The sequence below is a fragment of the Macaca nemestrina genome, chromosome 2, assembly GCF_043159975.1.
Source record: "Macaca nemestrina isolate mMacNem1 chromosome 2, mMacNem.hap1, whole genome shotgun sequence".
NCBI classification, from domain to species: domain Eukaryota; kingdom Metazoa; phylum Chordata; class Mammalia; order Primates; family Cercopithecidae; genus Macaca; species Macaca nemestrina.
In genome coordinates, this window is record NC_092126.1 from 178,154,171 (window position 1) to 178,168,416 (window position 14,246).

The 14,246-nt window shown below is 37.6% G+C and overlaps 1 protein-coding gene across 4 annotated transcripts in view; it reads right to left on the reverse strand.

Moving 5' to 3' along the window:
- LOC105477522 (activated leukocyte cell adhesion molecule) overlaps window positions 1-14,246 on the reverse strand; it is a 212,080-nt gene that overhangs the window by 34,184 nt on the left and 163,650 nt on the right. For all 4 annotated transcript variants that reach the window (XM_011734076.2, XM_011734075.2, XM_071092496.1 and 1 more), the window contains exons 4-8: window positions 13,731-13,795; window positions 9,868-9,955; window positions 8,714-8,896; window positions 3,071-3,198; window positions 1,366-1,498 (exon numbers count right to left, since the gene is read on the reverse strand). In XM_011734076.2, the coding sequence (XP_011732378.1) occupies window positions 1,366-1,498; window positions 3,071-3,198; window positions 8,714-8,896; window positions 9,868-9,955; window positions 13,731-13,795 (597 nt within the window). The remainder of the gene's footprint in view (window positions 1-1,365; window positions 1,499-3,070; window positions 3,199-8,713; window positions 8,897-9,867; window positions 9,956-13,730; window positions 13,796-14,246) is intronic.

The following is a 14,246-nucleotide window of genomic DNA, read 5'->3' on the forward strand; positions in this document are numbered from 1 at the left end:
ATAAGCACGTCACACCATCTCTAAGGCACTAGATTATTGATTATTGGCCCAAAGACATCATGAACAATGATAATAGAGAGCTATTCCACATGTGGTTCTATCTGCTGGCTATATTCTCTCTGTTCATTATTTTATTTTATTTTTATGGAACAGGACTGGATAATATTGTTATACTGGAGGCTACTGCTTTCTCTGTAACTAGCCCCTGGTGGTAGACACATTCAAACCCAAGCAACATAAGCAAGGAGCAAATGGAGAAATGGCCCAGCTGTGAGCATAACAGTCCACTGTTTTTACAGGGCTCCCAAGGGAGCACTCCCAACATCAGACAATCAGAAGCAACCATCTGGTTGCTGTATTCCCCAATGCACCCCCCTGTATCTCTCTCAAAATTTTAGCTCATATCCCACATGTTTTCAAAGTATTATGAGTCAAATGAAAGAGTTAGAACTATGTACTCAAGACAATTTCTAAAGTCTTTTTATACTCAGTAGGATTGTAGTGGATAACGTCTAGAGGAAACCTTATTAAAGGTACTGTTGAGGGCAAAGGACTTATTAGGAACTTTGTACTATACCTCCAAGCAAGACTGACATTTGCTCAAAGCACTCTGAATTCTAGTGTCACCAGGGTGTGGTATAAATTAGTTTACTGTTTCCATGATTCATCAGGTACATCAATAATATGGACTGTCATGAATTAGAACATAAAGAACTCAAGTTAAGTGTCTGGTATTTATGTATGTCTTTTTCTGTTACACCGAGGCAAATACAACTTTTGGAGTATTTGGAGATCAAAAGCAAATTAAAAGTTAAAACGTTATGTCCACAGTGATTTTCAAGAAGTTCTGTTTCCAGAAATTTCCTGTCCCTCTATATAGAGTACATTTAGCCAACAAATAACTTCTAATGATCTCTACTTCCTGTTCCCAAAACTGAGTCTATAGTAACTTTGTATTGCCTGAGTTTGGGTGTTAAATTTATTCTGTAACACAAATGATAATGCTGGGTCAACTGCAAAGCTGGTGTACTTCAAGAACATGGAAATGTTTTCTTAAAATATGCGGAGTTGTTTCTTTAAGGTCCATATGAATATTGTTTATTGACACCACAAATTGAAGACACTTAGAAAGAAGATGGAGATGTACCACTGCCAAATGTTGTGGTTATCAGAGCCATGCAAGGTTTCAATATTGCAGTGCAAATCTGGACCAAAGTTGAGCTTATCCTGATGCTCTCTCTACTGCATCTATTGCAACCAAGTTATTTAAGAAAGATATACCTGCAGTTTATTTGAAAAGATAGCTACATTAAGCTATTAGAAGCCTTTGAAGTGAAGCTGCTGATGAAGAAGTAAGTGACTTACAGTGAACTGTGATGGCTGTTGAAGCAATCATGCTTTTTTTGTCTATCAGGGAGCACTTGTAGTCTCCTGTTGCATTGCGCCTCACATCTGTCAGTGTGTAAGTATTTGAGCTTCTTATTCCTTCGGGCTGTCCCTTTTGATAGAGGCAAAATGTCAGATGATTATACTTGATTGCTACAATGAGAACAGTTGTATTTCTTGATGAAGATAGCATTTTATCAGGTAAGATAAAATAAGGGAATGTGTTTCATTCATCACACAAAAATAGTACAGTTTGTGTTACCAACATCTGATTCCTGGGCAAATAATTGATGTTTTGGATCTAAGGAATTTGAGAGCTGATTTATTTTCTATTGATGACATTTATTTTATTGACATCATGGCTTTTGCTCAAGTTTCAAGTACATTTTTAAAAAGTCCAATGTTTTATTTTTATATTTATGCCTTATGTAATTTGACAAAAATATTTGAGACAGCTTAAAAGGAAATATGGCATATATCCAGATTAAAAGAAAAAACACAAAAGGAAGGAAAGAAAGAAGAAAGGAAGGAAAGTAAAAAGGAAGAAAGGATGAAATGAGAAGAATGAGAAAGAAAGGGGAAAGGAGGCGAGAGAAGAGAGGGAAAAAATGACAAAAGAAAAAGAAAAGAAATTAAGAAATTAAGACTAGGAAAAATATAGATGATATAGGAATAATATATGTTAACAAAGAAAGATATTCAGCAGATATTATTGCAAAAACTGACACACAAATTTGGCTGTGTCATCCCTGATAGCCAAAGCTGAAACCGAATTAGCTTCAAATTTTCCTTCACAAATGAAATAAAAACAGCAATTAATTTATCAGGAGAAACAAAGTTTTCTGTCAGTATAAAGAAATTACTTATACTAGTCTTCTGAATAATGTAGTGAATGATATTCTTAAGTACTAATGAGTACTGTGGTAGATGAAATTTGTAAGCACATCCCTGCAGTAAATGCAACATTGAGTTGCATATGGCTTCCCTCAATGCGAAAGTGATGTCAAACACAAAGCTACAGGAGTGCAAACAGGCATCCTCAGACAGAGCTCTCTCCTTGTCTGTTTCCAGATCCTTATGACATGCAGAGCACATCCAAGACGAATTTTCCAAAGTATCCTCTATGCATATAATTTCCTTCAACTATGATATGGAAAAAAGTTGAGGAAATGGCATTTCAAGATTATACATAATGACAAAAAAAAAAAAAAAGAGCCATAGCATTATCCTAAATATAACGTGCAACAGAACTATCCCTACTTCAGAGGGTTAGAGGTATGTTCAGGGCAATGTTGTGGGCAGATTTAGAATCCACATCAGTTCATTCACTGTCTTCAGTTTTCATTTTGCAGTTATCTGCTTCTGACGAGCAGATTCTTATCGTTTATTTGGATAATTAAATTTTAAGTTTTTGCAATTATGGTTTCCTGTGGTTGACCTTTTTTTTTTTTTTTTTTTTTCTCTTTGTCCTTGAAATCTCTCAGCATTGAGAAAAAAAGCAAGAAACTGGCAGGTGCAGAAAAAGCTTCCACATGAAATTTTATAGGTGGTGTCTCTTGTCCCCAGCAATAACATTTTTTCTCACTTCATCTATCCATGTAAGAACAATTCTTCGTGTCAGCCGGAAGTCAAACAACAGGATAAAATGATAGTCATTCAAGTCAAGTAATACTTAAGCACTTACTGGTAAGTAAAACAAAAACTCCTCTGGGGGAGGATTGCCATTTCCTAAGCATTTAAGAGTGACGTTATCCCCTTCTTTGATGGCAGTTTTTGGTGGCAGCACTTGTATTGTCACCTGCTCTGTAGGATCTGTAAGAGTTACAGACACAAGTTAACCATTTTTGTCAAGTACCGCATTACTCTGTGCATACAATGTAAATGACTAAATTATACATAATTTTCTCAAGAAGCTAGTAATGGTAATTGCTTAAATATACCTTTTTATAGAAGGATTGAAGCTAATAGCTACTTGCTATACAAGTACTAATTTTAGTTAGGGCACACTACAAAGAAACCCTGTTACATCAAAATCAATTTCTTCTTAGCAAAATGTCTTTAACTGAGGTAGGAATGGTGGTAATTATTTTATGTATAAAAGACCATAGGAACAATCAAACTGCATGGCTTTATTATAGGGAAATTTAATTATATATTATATGAATCATACAGTTTGGAAGGACAAAATTCAGCTAGCAAGCAGCTAAAGCTATTAGATACCACTGTATTCATATTGCATAATAATACTTCATATGAAATAAAAAGAGGAGACATGAGTTAACACCAACAAGGATTTCCTGCATGCAGGAGAGAAGATCTGCTTAAAAAAAGATGAATCCTGTGAACTGAGGGAGACCCTTGACACAATTGACAGGACTGTAAATGTATTATAATTTTGTCCTGTTCACTGGAGCCAAGATGCAACTTTCATGCCATTTTGGTCATATTTATGGAGAAAACAGGGCTAAAGGGTATGCTTCAGCACAGGCTACTGCTCAATAGTAGAATGCTAATGAAACTGAATGCTGGATACAGTGAACCATATCTAGCAAACAGGAAATAAAATGAAGTGGTGCTGGCAGTTAGAAATGATCCACTAACGTATCCATTAGTTATATTGCTGGATAATACAGTGAATAATAAATTTTGAAATCATATAATGCCAAGGTATGTTTTATAGAATGTTTTCCACAAGACTTAATAATTATTGAGGCATGTGTCTATATTTCCAAGCTGGTGACACTAAAAATTATCTATAAAAACCTACTTTTTTTTTATTAGCTAACAAATGAAATGAGTAAGTTATACTTTTGGAGGCTTTGTTCTATGTCTTGTGGTCATTTATTTACCTTTCTATAAATAAAGTGCAGATAAAAAACACTTAAAGGGTTGTTACAGAAAGTTGTTATAGAAGGTTGTTACAGATTGCTTCCTTGCCTTTTCTCTATGCTTGGGCATCTCTGAATATTTGTCCAGTGTATTCTGAGGTTAAATGGTGATTGATTTAATATACTTCATATTTGTTTTTCTGGATTTGCCTGAAGTAGTTTCCTAACCAGCAGTTCCCGGTGAGGTTGAAAAGTGAATACAATTTGGTTTTGGTGCCCTGCTGACCTTCTGTTTCTGGGCCTCTCTTGCTTTCTTACTTGGCCTTTCTCTGACTAGTGCTCAGGTTTGGCCTGTGGCATGTCACTGCGGCACATCTCTGATCAAGGCTGACACAACAGAACAGCCAGGGATGGCCATCTCCGACTTCTTTCTCTATTTTAAAACTCCACTTCTCTGTGTTCCCTTTTCAACAGGCTCTGTTTTGTATTAGAGAGTCATCAAAGGGTTAATGTAACCCATCTGCATTTTGACAGTAACTCTGCATGTCCACTAACATGCTTACCTCAAAATTAATGATCTCTTGCTCTGCCTTTGCCCCGACTTTGAATTTTACTCTGCCCATTAGTAAATCATCATTTTGCCCATTACTCTGGCTTTCTCCTTTGCCTTCTCTTATCCATTCAGTCACCATGTCTTGATGATTAATACTTTACAATATATTTTGGGTCTGATTCTCCCTTTCTGTTCTCACTTACACTTCCCTAGTCAATGTCCTAATTAACCTACACCTGAAGCAATGCCATCAAATTTCACTTGGTTCCTCACCTTGAGTTTCCTTCCTTTTGATCCTTTCATATATATTTCCTCTGAATCAGTTTTCTGAAGTAGTGCTTTGAATATTACAATGATACTCAAAATCTGTTACACATTCCCAATATATAAAGATTAAAAATAAAAATTCCTTAGCCTGGTATCCACAGTTTGGCTTGAACCCAGCTCGAGTGAGAGTCTTATCTCTTACTCTGCTACATAAACCCCTACAAAATAACTAACACTGTCTACTGAAATTTTCTTTTCATGTATTTATTTATCCTACAGTCCTTCATTTATTCATTTGTTTGGCATTTATTTTGTGCAAGCCTTAAGTGCTGGAATTATAAAGTTTAAAACCCTGCCTCAATGAACATTTCCTCTATTTGTAAGCATACCAAACTTAATAATTAAGAGTATGACCACATAAAACCTGCATGTGACACAAGCATAGGGATCCTGGTAGCCATCGATACAGGAGATTAGGAAGCTTCCTGGAGGAACTGACCCCGGAGCTGGGTTTTGACACATAAATGGGTGTTTGCTAAATGATAAAGGTGGGAAGACGACAGCATATGCATAGCCATGTAAGTATTACTCTACAGAAGGAATCAGGAAAGTAGAACAGACCACAGCGGATACAGGCAGTGATGAGGGCTGAGCACTACCTAGGACCATGGCTAAAACGAACTCAAGGCATACTGCAGTGCGGGGAGGGGGAAGGATATTAATCTGAGAGCTCTGGGGAGTCACTGAGAAGTTTTTATCACATTTGTGTTTTAGAAAAATACATCTGGCCTCAGGTTGGAGGGCAGTTTATTTGGGGGTGAACAGAGAATGGTGGGCAGACAAGATAAATACTATTTTGCAATTCATTGGAAAAATACTACTTTGAAATCCATTGTAGAAATACAGGCAATGAGGAATGGTGGCATAAACGTAAGCAGTGTCAGAAGGCAGAAATCAGATAAAAACAAAGATTAAAGAGCTAGATTCTCTAAAACCTCATTACTGATTGAATAGGATAAGAAAGGAGTGGACTGGTACACTTTTCTCAAGCTTTCTTAATATGAATTTGCCATTTTTTTTTTTTTCTTGAAATGGACTTGTCTCTCCTTTCCATTTAGCGCTCTCCTTCTGTTCTCTGAAGTCTTCCTAGAGCAGTGGTTCTCCACTTGTAGTCCTCAGATCAGCACCATTAGCACCATTGGGTAATTTGTTACAAATGCACAGTGTCAAGCACTTTCCTACACCCACTAAATCAGAAACTCAAGGCCAGAGTGCAGTAATCTGTGCTCTAAAAAGTCCTTCATGTTCTTCTGACGCACACTACAGTTTGAGAACCACTGTCCTCGGGCACCTGAGCCTTCAAGACTCTTAATACTGAGTTCCTGAGGCTTTTACCCTTACAATCTTGCATTGGCAATTTCCTTCTGATGTAGGTGTTTTGCTTCTCTATTGGAGTAGTACACTCTTTGAATGTGAGGACTGTCTTAAACTGCTTCTTCCTGCTTCGCGTTTTCACCATGGAGCTCAGCACTGCGTACACTGTGGCTTCTTAAAAGCCATGCCAAGTGCACCTTACACAGCCTGCATGATAAAATCATTATCTTCGCATCCATTCAAGGATTTCTCTGTCTACCCAACTCTGTATGCCTCACACTCACAGATATTTCTGTTCCTTCTGAAGCCAGTTTCCCAATTCTTATTACTTATCTTGATGTTCTCTCCTGTCTTGTACACCTACATTTACACCAATATGGTTCATTTCCAACTGGATATTTCTAACAGAAAGAATTCTGGGCCGGGCATGGTGGCTCACACCTGTAATCCCAGTACTTTGGAAGGCTGAGGTGGGCAGATCACCTGAGGTCAGGAGTTCGAGACCAGCCTGGCCATCATGGTGGAACCCCACCTCTACTAAAAATACAAAAATGAGCGGGGTGTGGTGGCACGCGCTTGTAATCCCAGTTACTCGGGAGGCTGAGGCAGGAGAATCACTTGAACTCAAGAAGTGGAGGTTGGAGTGAGCCAAGATTGCGCCACTGCACTGCAGCCTGGGTGACAGAGTGAGACTACATCTCACCCAAAAAAAAAAAAAAAAGAAAGAAAGAATTCTGCCTTCACCTAAAAAAAAAAAAAAAAAAAAAAAGTTTGATTTTAGATAAGCTATACATAATGATATACTAATTTCTTGGATTTAAATCAAGTTGAAACTTATTTCCCAAGTTTAAGGCAAAACTACGTTTTAATATTAGGGCAACTTTGGATGAATTTCACCTCTTTTCCCGTGTAAGATATTGTGTCCTAGGGAACCTAAAAAAGAAATGTAGGTGAGGTGATACTCTCGAAAGGCTCAGCAGGCATTCTTGGCTTTTCTCTAAAATAGATGTAGAAGAGCTAGGTTACTCTAGAACACATGCCAGTATCATAAAAATTTTAGATAAATTAATAATAATAAGGAGAAAATCCTTTATTGTATTTTCCCCCCCAAATATGTTTTTTTTTTTTTTAGACAGTCTCGCTCTGTTGCCCAGGTTGGAGTGCAGTGGCGCTATCTCGGCTCACTGCAAGCTCTGCCTCCTGGGTTCACGCCATTCTCCTGCCTCAGCCTCCCAAGTAGCTGGGACTACAGGCGCCTGCCACCTCGCCTGGCTAATTTTTTGTATTTTTAGTAGAGACGGGGTTTCACCGTGTTAGCCGGGATAGTCTTGATCTCCTGACCTCGTGATCCACCCACCTTGGCCTCCCAAAGTGCTGGGATTATAGGCGTAAGCCACCGCGCCCGGCCTTCCCCTCAAATATCTTCAGCTCTATGTTTATATTCTGAAAATGACCATATAGCAATAATAATGAAGTACTTAATAATGACAATTTAATGTGTGATGTAGTATGTTATTTTTGATTTGTGATTTCACTTACTCCCTATAACAACTCTATCAGTTAGGTATTATATTTTTCCCATTTCAAAGTAAGAAAACTGAGATGTAGAGTAGTTAAGCTACTTTTCAAGAAATGGTAATTGATAATGCTGGGACTAGAATGCCAGCATTTTTGCTCCTAATCATTAGATTATCTTGGCACCTGTCTTACAAGGAAAGCACAGCAATGGAGAAAAAGATTCTATTCTAATATCTACAGCTAATTTAGGGCAAGACTCTGTGCCTCACTTTACTAACTAAAATAATGAAGTTAAAACAGATGACCATGAAGATTCCTTTGTAGACAAATACTCTGTTTCAAATACATGATTTAGTTAAGTAAAATGTCTTGTGATACAACATCCTATCAAACTTATGCAATTGATCTCATTATTAAAATAAATTTCTTCATTAAAATGGTAATCTCTTATTTAGAAAGCCAGTCAGTCATAAGTCTATATTTGTCTGTCATTCATCCAGAAAATGATCAGTTAGAAATCTTATCTTTAAGGAATTTAGTGTGTAGTGGAATTCAGAAGAGACAGCTATGGATAAAAAGTAGAGAGTGAAAGGTATTGTAGGATGGATAAATGTTTATTCATGCTATGGTCTCCTAAAGAGGAAGAGATTATTTGGGTGCCATCAATTTGGGGTGCGGATTGGAAGCAGAATTCAAAGAGTAATTGGATTGGGACCTCAAAGATTAATAGTATTTGAATATTATTTCTAATACATTAAATAACATAATTATATATTGAATTACTTACAGTAAATATCAAATACTGCCTGTTCAGAATGAACTGTTTTCTGGCCAGATGGTCCATAATATGTGACAGAGCAGGTGAATGGCATTTGTATGTCAGCCTTGGTTGTCTTGTACTCCAGGGTGGAAGTCATGGTATAGAGCTGAGTCACTGGGTCCATTTCCTTTTTAAAAATTATGACCACCGCTGAAGAAAATAAAGAACACTGATGATAGGGTCTTTCATCTGACAATCACAATCCTTAACGAAACAGCACCACACCTTTGAAAAGTGTTTTTTTTTTCCTTCTAACTGTATTTAGCAGGAGAGAAAATTGACATGTAGTGAGGTTAGATGTCATTTCAAAACCGTGAATCAGAGACACGGAAATAGAATCCTGGAATCCTATTTCCCACTCACTTTAATTAACTTCTAGTCATGCCATATACAGAAATTATTTTCTCTGCTCTTGATTCTTCTGTACAAGGGCTGAAAATCGTGTTTAAAAAATCACGTATTAATTTAGTACATACTTAAAGTAACAGAGCATAAGAGTCACAACTCAAAAGAGGGCAACATATTTAGATCCTGAATAGTTTAATGTGGGGGTCTCCAGCTCCCACGACTGGTACTGGTCCACACAGCAGGAGGTGAGCGTTGGGCAACCACAAGAAGCTTCTTTTGTATTTAGAGCCGCTCCCCATGGCTCACATTACTGCCTGAGCTCCTCCTGTCAGATCAGCTGTGGAACTGGGTTCTTATAGGAAAGCAAATCCTGTTGTGAACTGCACATATGAGGGATCTAAGATGCATACTTGTTATAAGAATCTGATGCCTGATGATCTGTCACTGTCTCCCATCACCCCTAGATGGGACTGTCTGCTTCCAGAAAAACAAGCTCAGGGCTCTCACTGATTCTACATCAGGGTGAGTTGTATAATTATTTCATTTTATATAACAATGTAATAATAATAGAAATAAAGTACACAATAAATGTAATGCCTGTAAATCATCCTGAAACCATCCCCCCACCCCGATCCAAAGAAAAATTGTCTTCCATGAAACCAGTTCCTGGTGCCAAAAGGGTTGGAGACCACTGGCTTAAAGAATACCTAGAAAAAAGAAAGTCAGAACAGGTCCTCTGAATGTACTCCCTGTCCCCCTGCCCTCATACCCACCTCCTTCAAGGGGATGTAGCACTTTTCCATTCCTGTACCATGTGATGTTGCCATCTGGATAACTGTCTTCTGAAATACAGTCACCCAACTGCAAAATAAAAAGGCTATATTACTACCTCAGTTCAATCAGGGGCTGTCAATTTGGAAACTCCAGAAACTCAGGCAATGCAGAGTTATTCCAAAGGTTTCTTGACCCGTTTATTTTTCAACACTGACAAAAGACTGAATATATGCTCTCTGGTATAAAAACAACGTCTTTTTAAGACATTTTTAACAATTGTATTTGAAAATATAGTTTTGACCATTTTTTAAAAAATTTATTTATTATTATTATACTTTAAGTTGTAGGGTACATGTGCATAACGTGCAGGTTTGTTACATATGTATACTTGTGCCATGTTGGTGTGCTGCACCCATCAACTTGTCATTTACATCAGGTATAACTCCCAATGCAATCCCTCCCCCCTCCCCCCTCCCCATGACAGGCCCCTGTGTGTGATGTTCCCCTTCCTGAGTCCAAGTGATCTCATTGTTCAGTTCCCACCTATGAGTGAGAACATGTGGTGTTTGGTTTTCTGTTCTTGTGATAGATTGCTAAGAATGATGGTTTCCAGCTGCATCCATGTCCCTACAAAGGACACAAACTCATCCTTTTTGATGCCTGCATAGTATTCCATGGTGTATATGTGCCACATTTTCTTAATCCAATCTGTCACTGATGGACATTTGGGTTGATTCCAAGTCTTTGCTATTGTGAATAGTGCTGCAATAAACATACGTGTGCATGTGTCTTTATAGCAGCATAATTTATAATCCTTTGGGTATATACCCAGTAATGGGATGGCTGGGTCATATGATACATCTAGTTCTAGATCCTTGAGGAATCGCCATACTGTTTTCCACAATGGTTGAACTAGTTTACAATCCCACCAACAGTGTAAAAGTGTTCCTATTTCTCCACATCCTCTCCAGCACCTGTGGTTTCCTGACTTTTTAATGATCGCCATTCTAACTGGTGTGAGATGGTATCTCATTGTGGTTTTGATTTGCATTTCTCTGATGGCCAGTGATGATGAGCATTTTTTCATGTGTCTGTTGGCTGTATGAATGTCTTCTTTTGAGAAATGTCTGTTCACATCCTTTGCCCACTTTTTGATGGGGTTGTTTGTTTTTTTCTTGTAAATTTGTTTGAGTTCTTTGTAGGTTCTGGATATTAGCCCTTTGTCAGATGAGTAGATTGCAAAAATTTTCTCCCATTCTGTAGGTTGCCTGTTCACTCTGATGGTAGTTTCTTTTGCTGTGTAGAAGCTCTTTAATTTAATGAGATCCCATTTGTCAATTTTGGCTTTTGCTGCCGTTGCTTTTGGTGTTTTAGACATGAAGTCTTTGCCCATGCCTATGTCCTGAATGGTATTACCTAGGTTTTCCTCTAGGATTTTTATGGTATTAGGTCTAACATTTAAGTCTCTAATCCATCTTGAATTAATTTTCGTATAAGGAGTAAGGAAAGGATCCAGTTTCAGCTTTCTACTTATGGCTAGCCAATTTTCCCAGCACCATTTATTAAATAGGGAATCCTTTCCCCATTTCTTGTTTCTCTCAGGTTTGTCAAAGATCAGATGGCTGTAGATGTGTGGTATTATTTCTGAGGGCTCTGTTCTGTTCCATTGGTCTATATCTCTGTTTTGGTACCAGTACCATGCTGTTTTGGTTACTGTAGCCTTGTAGTATAGTTTGAAGTCAGGTAGCGTGATGCCTCCAGCTTTGTTCTTTTGACTTAGGGTTGTCTTGGAGATGCGGGCTCTTTTTTGGTTCCATATGAACTTTAAAGCAGTTTTTTCCAATTCTGTGAAGAAACTCATTGGTAGCTTGATGGGGATGGCATTGAATCTATAAATTACCTTGGGCAGTATGGCCATTTTCACGATATTGATTCTTCCTATCCATGAGCATGGTATGTTCTTCCATTTGTTTGTGTCCTCTTTGATTTCACTGAGCAGTGGTTTGTAGTTCTCCTTGAAGAGGTCCTTTACATCCCTTGTAAGTTGGATTCCTAGGTATTTTATTCTCTTTGAAGCAATTGTGAATGGAAGTTCATTCCTGATTTGTCTCTCTGTTTGTCTGTTACTGGTGTATAAGAATGCTTGTGATTTTTGCACATTAATTTTGTATCCTGAGACTTTGCTGAAGTTGCTTATCAGCTTAAGGAGATTTTGGGCTGAGACAATGGGGTTTTCTAAATACACAATCATGTCATCTGCAAACAGGGACAGTTTGACTTCTTCTTTTCCTAACTGAATACCCTTGATTTCTTTCTCTTGCCTGATTGCCCTAGCCAGAACTTCCAACACTATGTTGAATAGGAGTGGTGAGAGAGGGCATCCCTGTCTTGTGCCAGTTTTCAAAGGGAATTTTTCCAGTTTTTGCCCATTCAGTATGATAATGGCTGTGGGTTTGTCACAAATAGCTCTTATTATTTTGAGGTACGTTCCATCAATACCGAATTTATTGAGCGTTTTTAGCATGAAGGGCTGTTGAATTTTGAGTTTTGACCATTTTTAAATGTGCAATAGATGGTGTCACTATTATAAAATCACATTCATTTGAAAGCATTGCCAAATTCATTTTGACACTATTCATTTTTAACATTAACCAAATAACATTACTCTATTAACATTGACTATTACCATGAATCATAGATCTTCATATGGAAGAATAATTTGGTGTTAAAATGGGGCTGCCTCTCTAATTTCATACTACATATATTTCAAGATGATATATATTATCATGCTCTATAATTCCCCTCACTTTCTTTAAATGTATTTTAACTGTAATATTTGGTATTCATCAAATAATTTTATGCAGTAAAATTTAATCTGATGCAAAGAATGTAGGACTTGGGTTTCCACCTCCCAGCAAAGGAAAACTTTGGTATTTTCGTTAGATTATTATTCAATATGGAACTCCAAATTTGTCCCCCACTTTAATACCGCTTCCCTTCACACATCTAACGCGTTGTTCAAATCTGATCTCACCTCTTTACTTCAATCTTTCAATAGTTTAATTTGTCAACAGAATAAAGTCCAAACTCCCTATTTAGTATGTAAGATTTGTCATGATCCAGCTTTTCTTTGCCTCTCCAGATTGATCTCTTTCAATCCTTTCTTGCTTTCTGTCTTGGCACCCAGTTTCATCAGTGCCAAAACTTGCTGTTTCCCAAACACACCGTTCTCTTTCACATCCTATTATTTCATATTGTTGGAAAGCCCTTTCTACCTTTGGCTTGGCGAAAATCTATTCAACTTTCATCATTCTCTCTCTATATTTTTTCTACACAGGGTCTTGCTCTGTCACCCACAATGGAATGCAATGGTGCCACACGGCTCACTGCAGCTTTGACCTCCTAGGCTCAAGCAATCCTCCCACATCAGCCTACCGAGGAGGTAGGACCACTATGCCCAGCTAACTTTTCAATATTTTTTATAAACAAGGTCTTGCCATGCTGCCCAGGCTGGTCTCGAATTCCTGGGCTCAAGTGATCCTCCCACCTTAGCCTCCCAAACTGCTGGGCTTACAGGCATGAATCACGACAATTGGCTTCATCCTTCTATTAATCCATTAATTTAAATAAGAAAGACTCCTCTTTTCAGAAACGACCCCACCTTCCTTGCTGTCCCCTTGGTCACCTGAGACTGTGAGCATGTTGGACCCTCTGTGCCTTGTGCATAATTTCTGATTGGTAGCTGCAACACTGTCATCTCCACAAGAGCAAAGCCTATCTCATTTGTCCTGGAATGTAAGGTCAGAAGAAGGCACTTACAACACTGGGCTAAATAAAGGTATTAATCAAAAACAATTCTTACCTTTTTTAGCTGCTCTGTTTCGAGAAACAGTGCTTTGCTTACAATTTCAGGTTTAGATGGTTGCTCTAAAGTTAAGCAGAGAAAGATTTTAAGTACATATGTAAGAAAAATGGGACTTCTGTGATTTGATTTACAGCAGAAACAATTCATTTACTCAATACAGAAGAATAGGCAACAGAATAAAAATAGATTTCGTTATACAATCTGGACTTAGGGAATCTATAGGCCTATCCCTTTCAAATATTTACTATCTTAAATATTATTTTCAGTGCTTCTAATTCCTTTGAATAAAATATCAATAATGCTTTCTGAATGCTTTATAAATAGTGAATATGGATTTGATAGTGAAACAGGGAATAGGATATATCCTATATAGGATATATTGTCTCTAATCGAGTACCATGAGCACTTCTTACTTATCAGTAACTTCCAGCTCATTAAGTGAAGACATTAATTTACATGAACCAGAATCACAAAGGGACTTGTTTAAAATTCAGATTTCTGAGCCCTATTTGG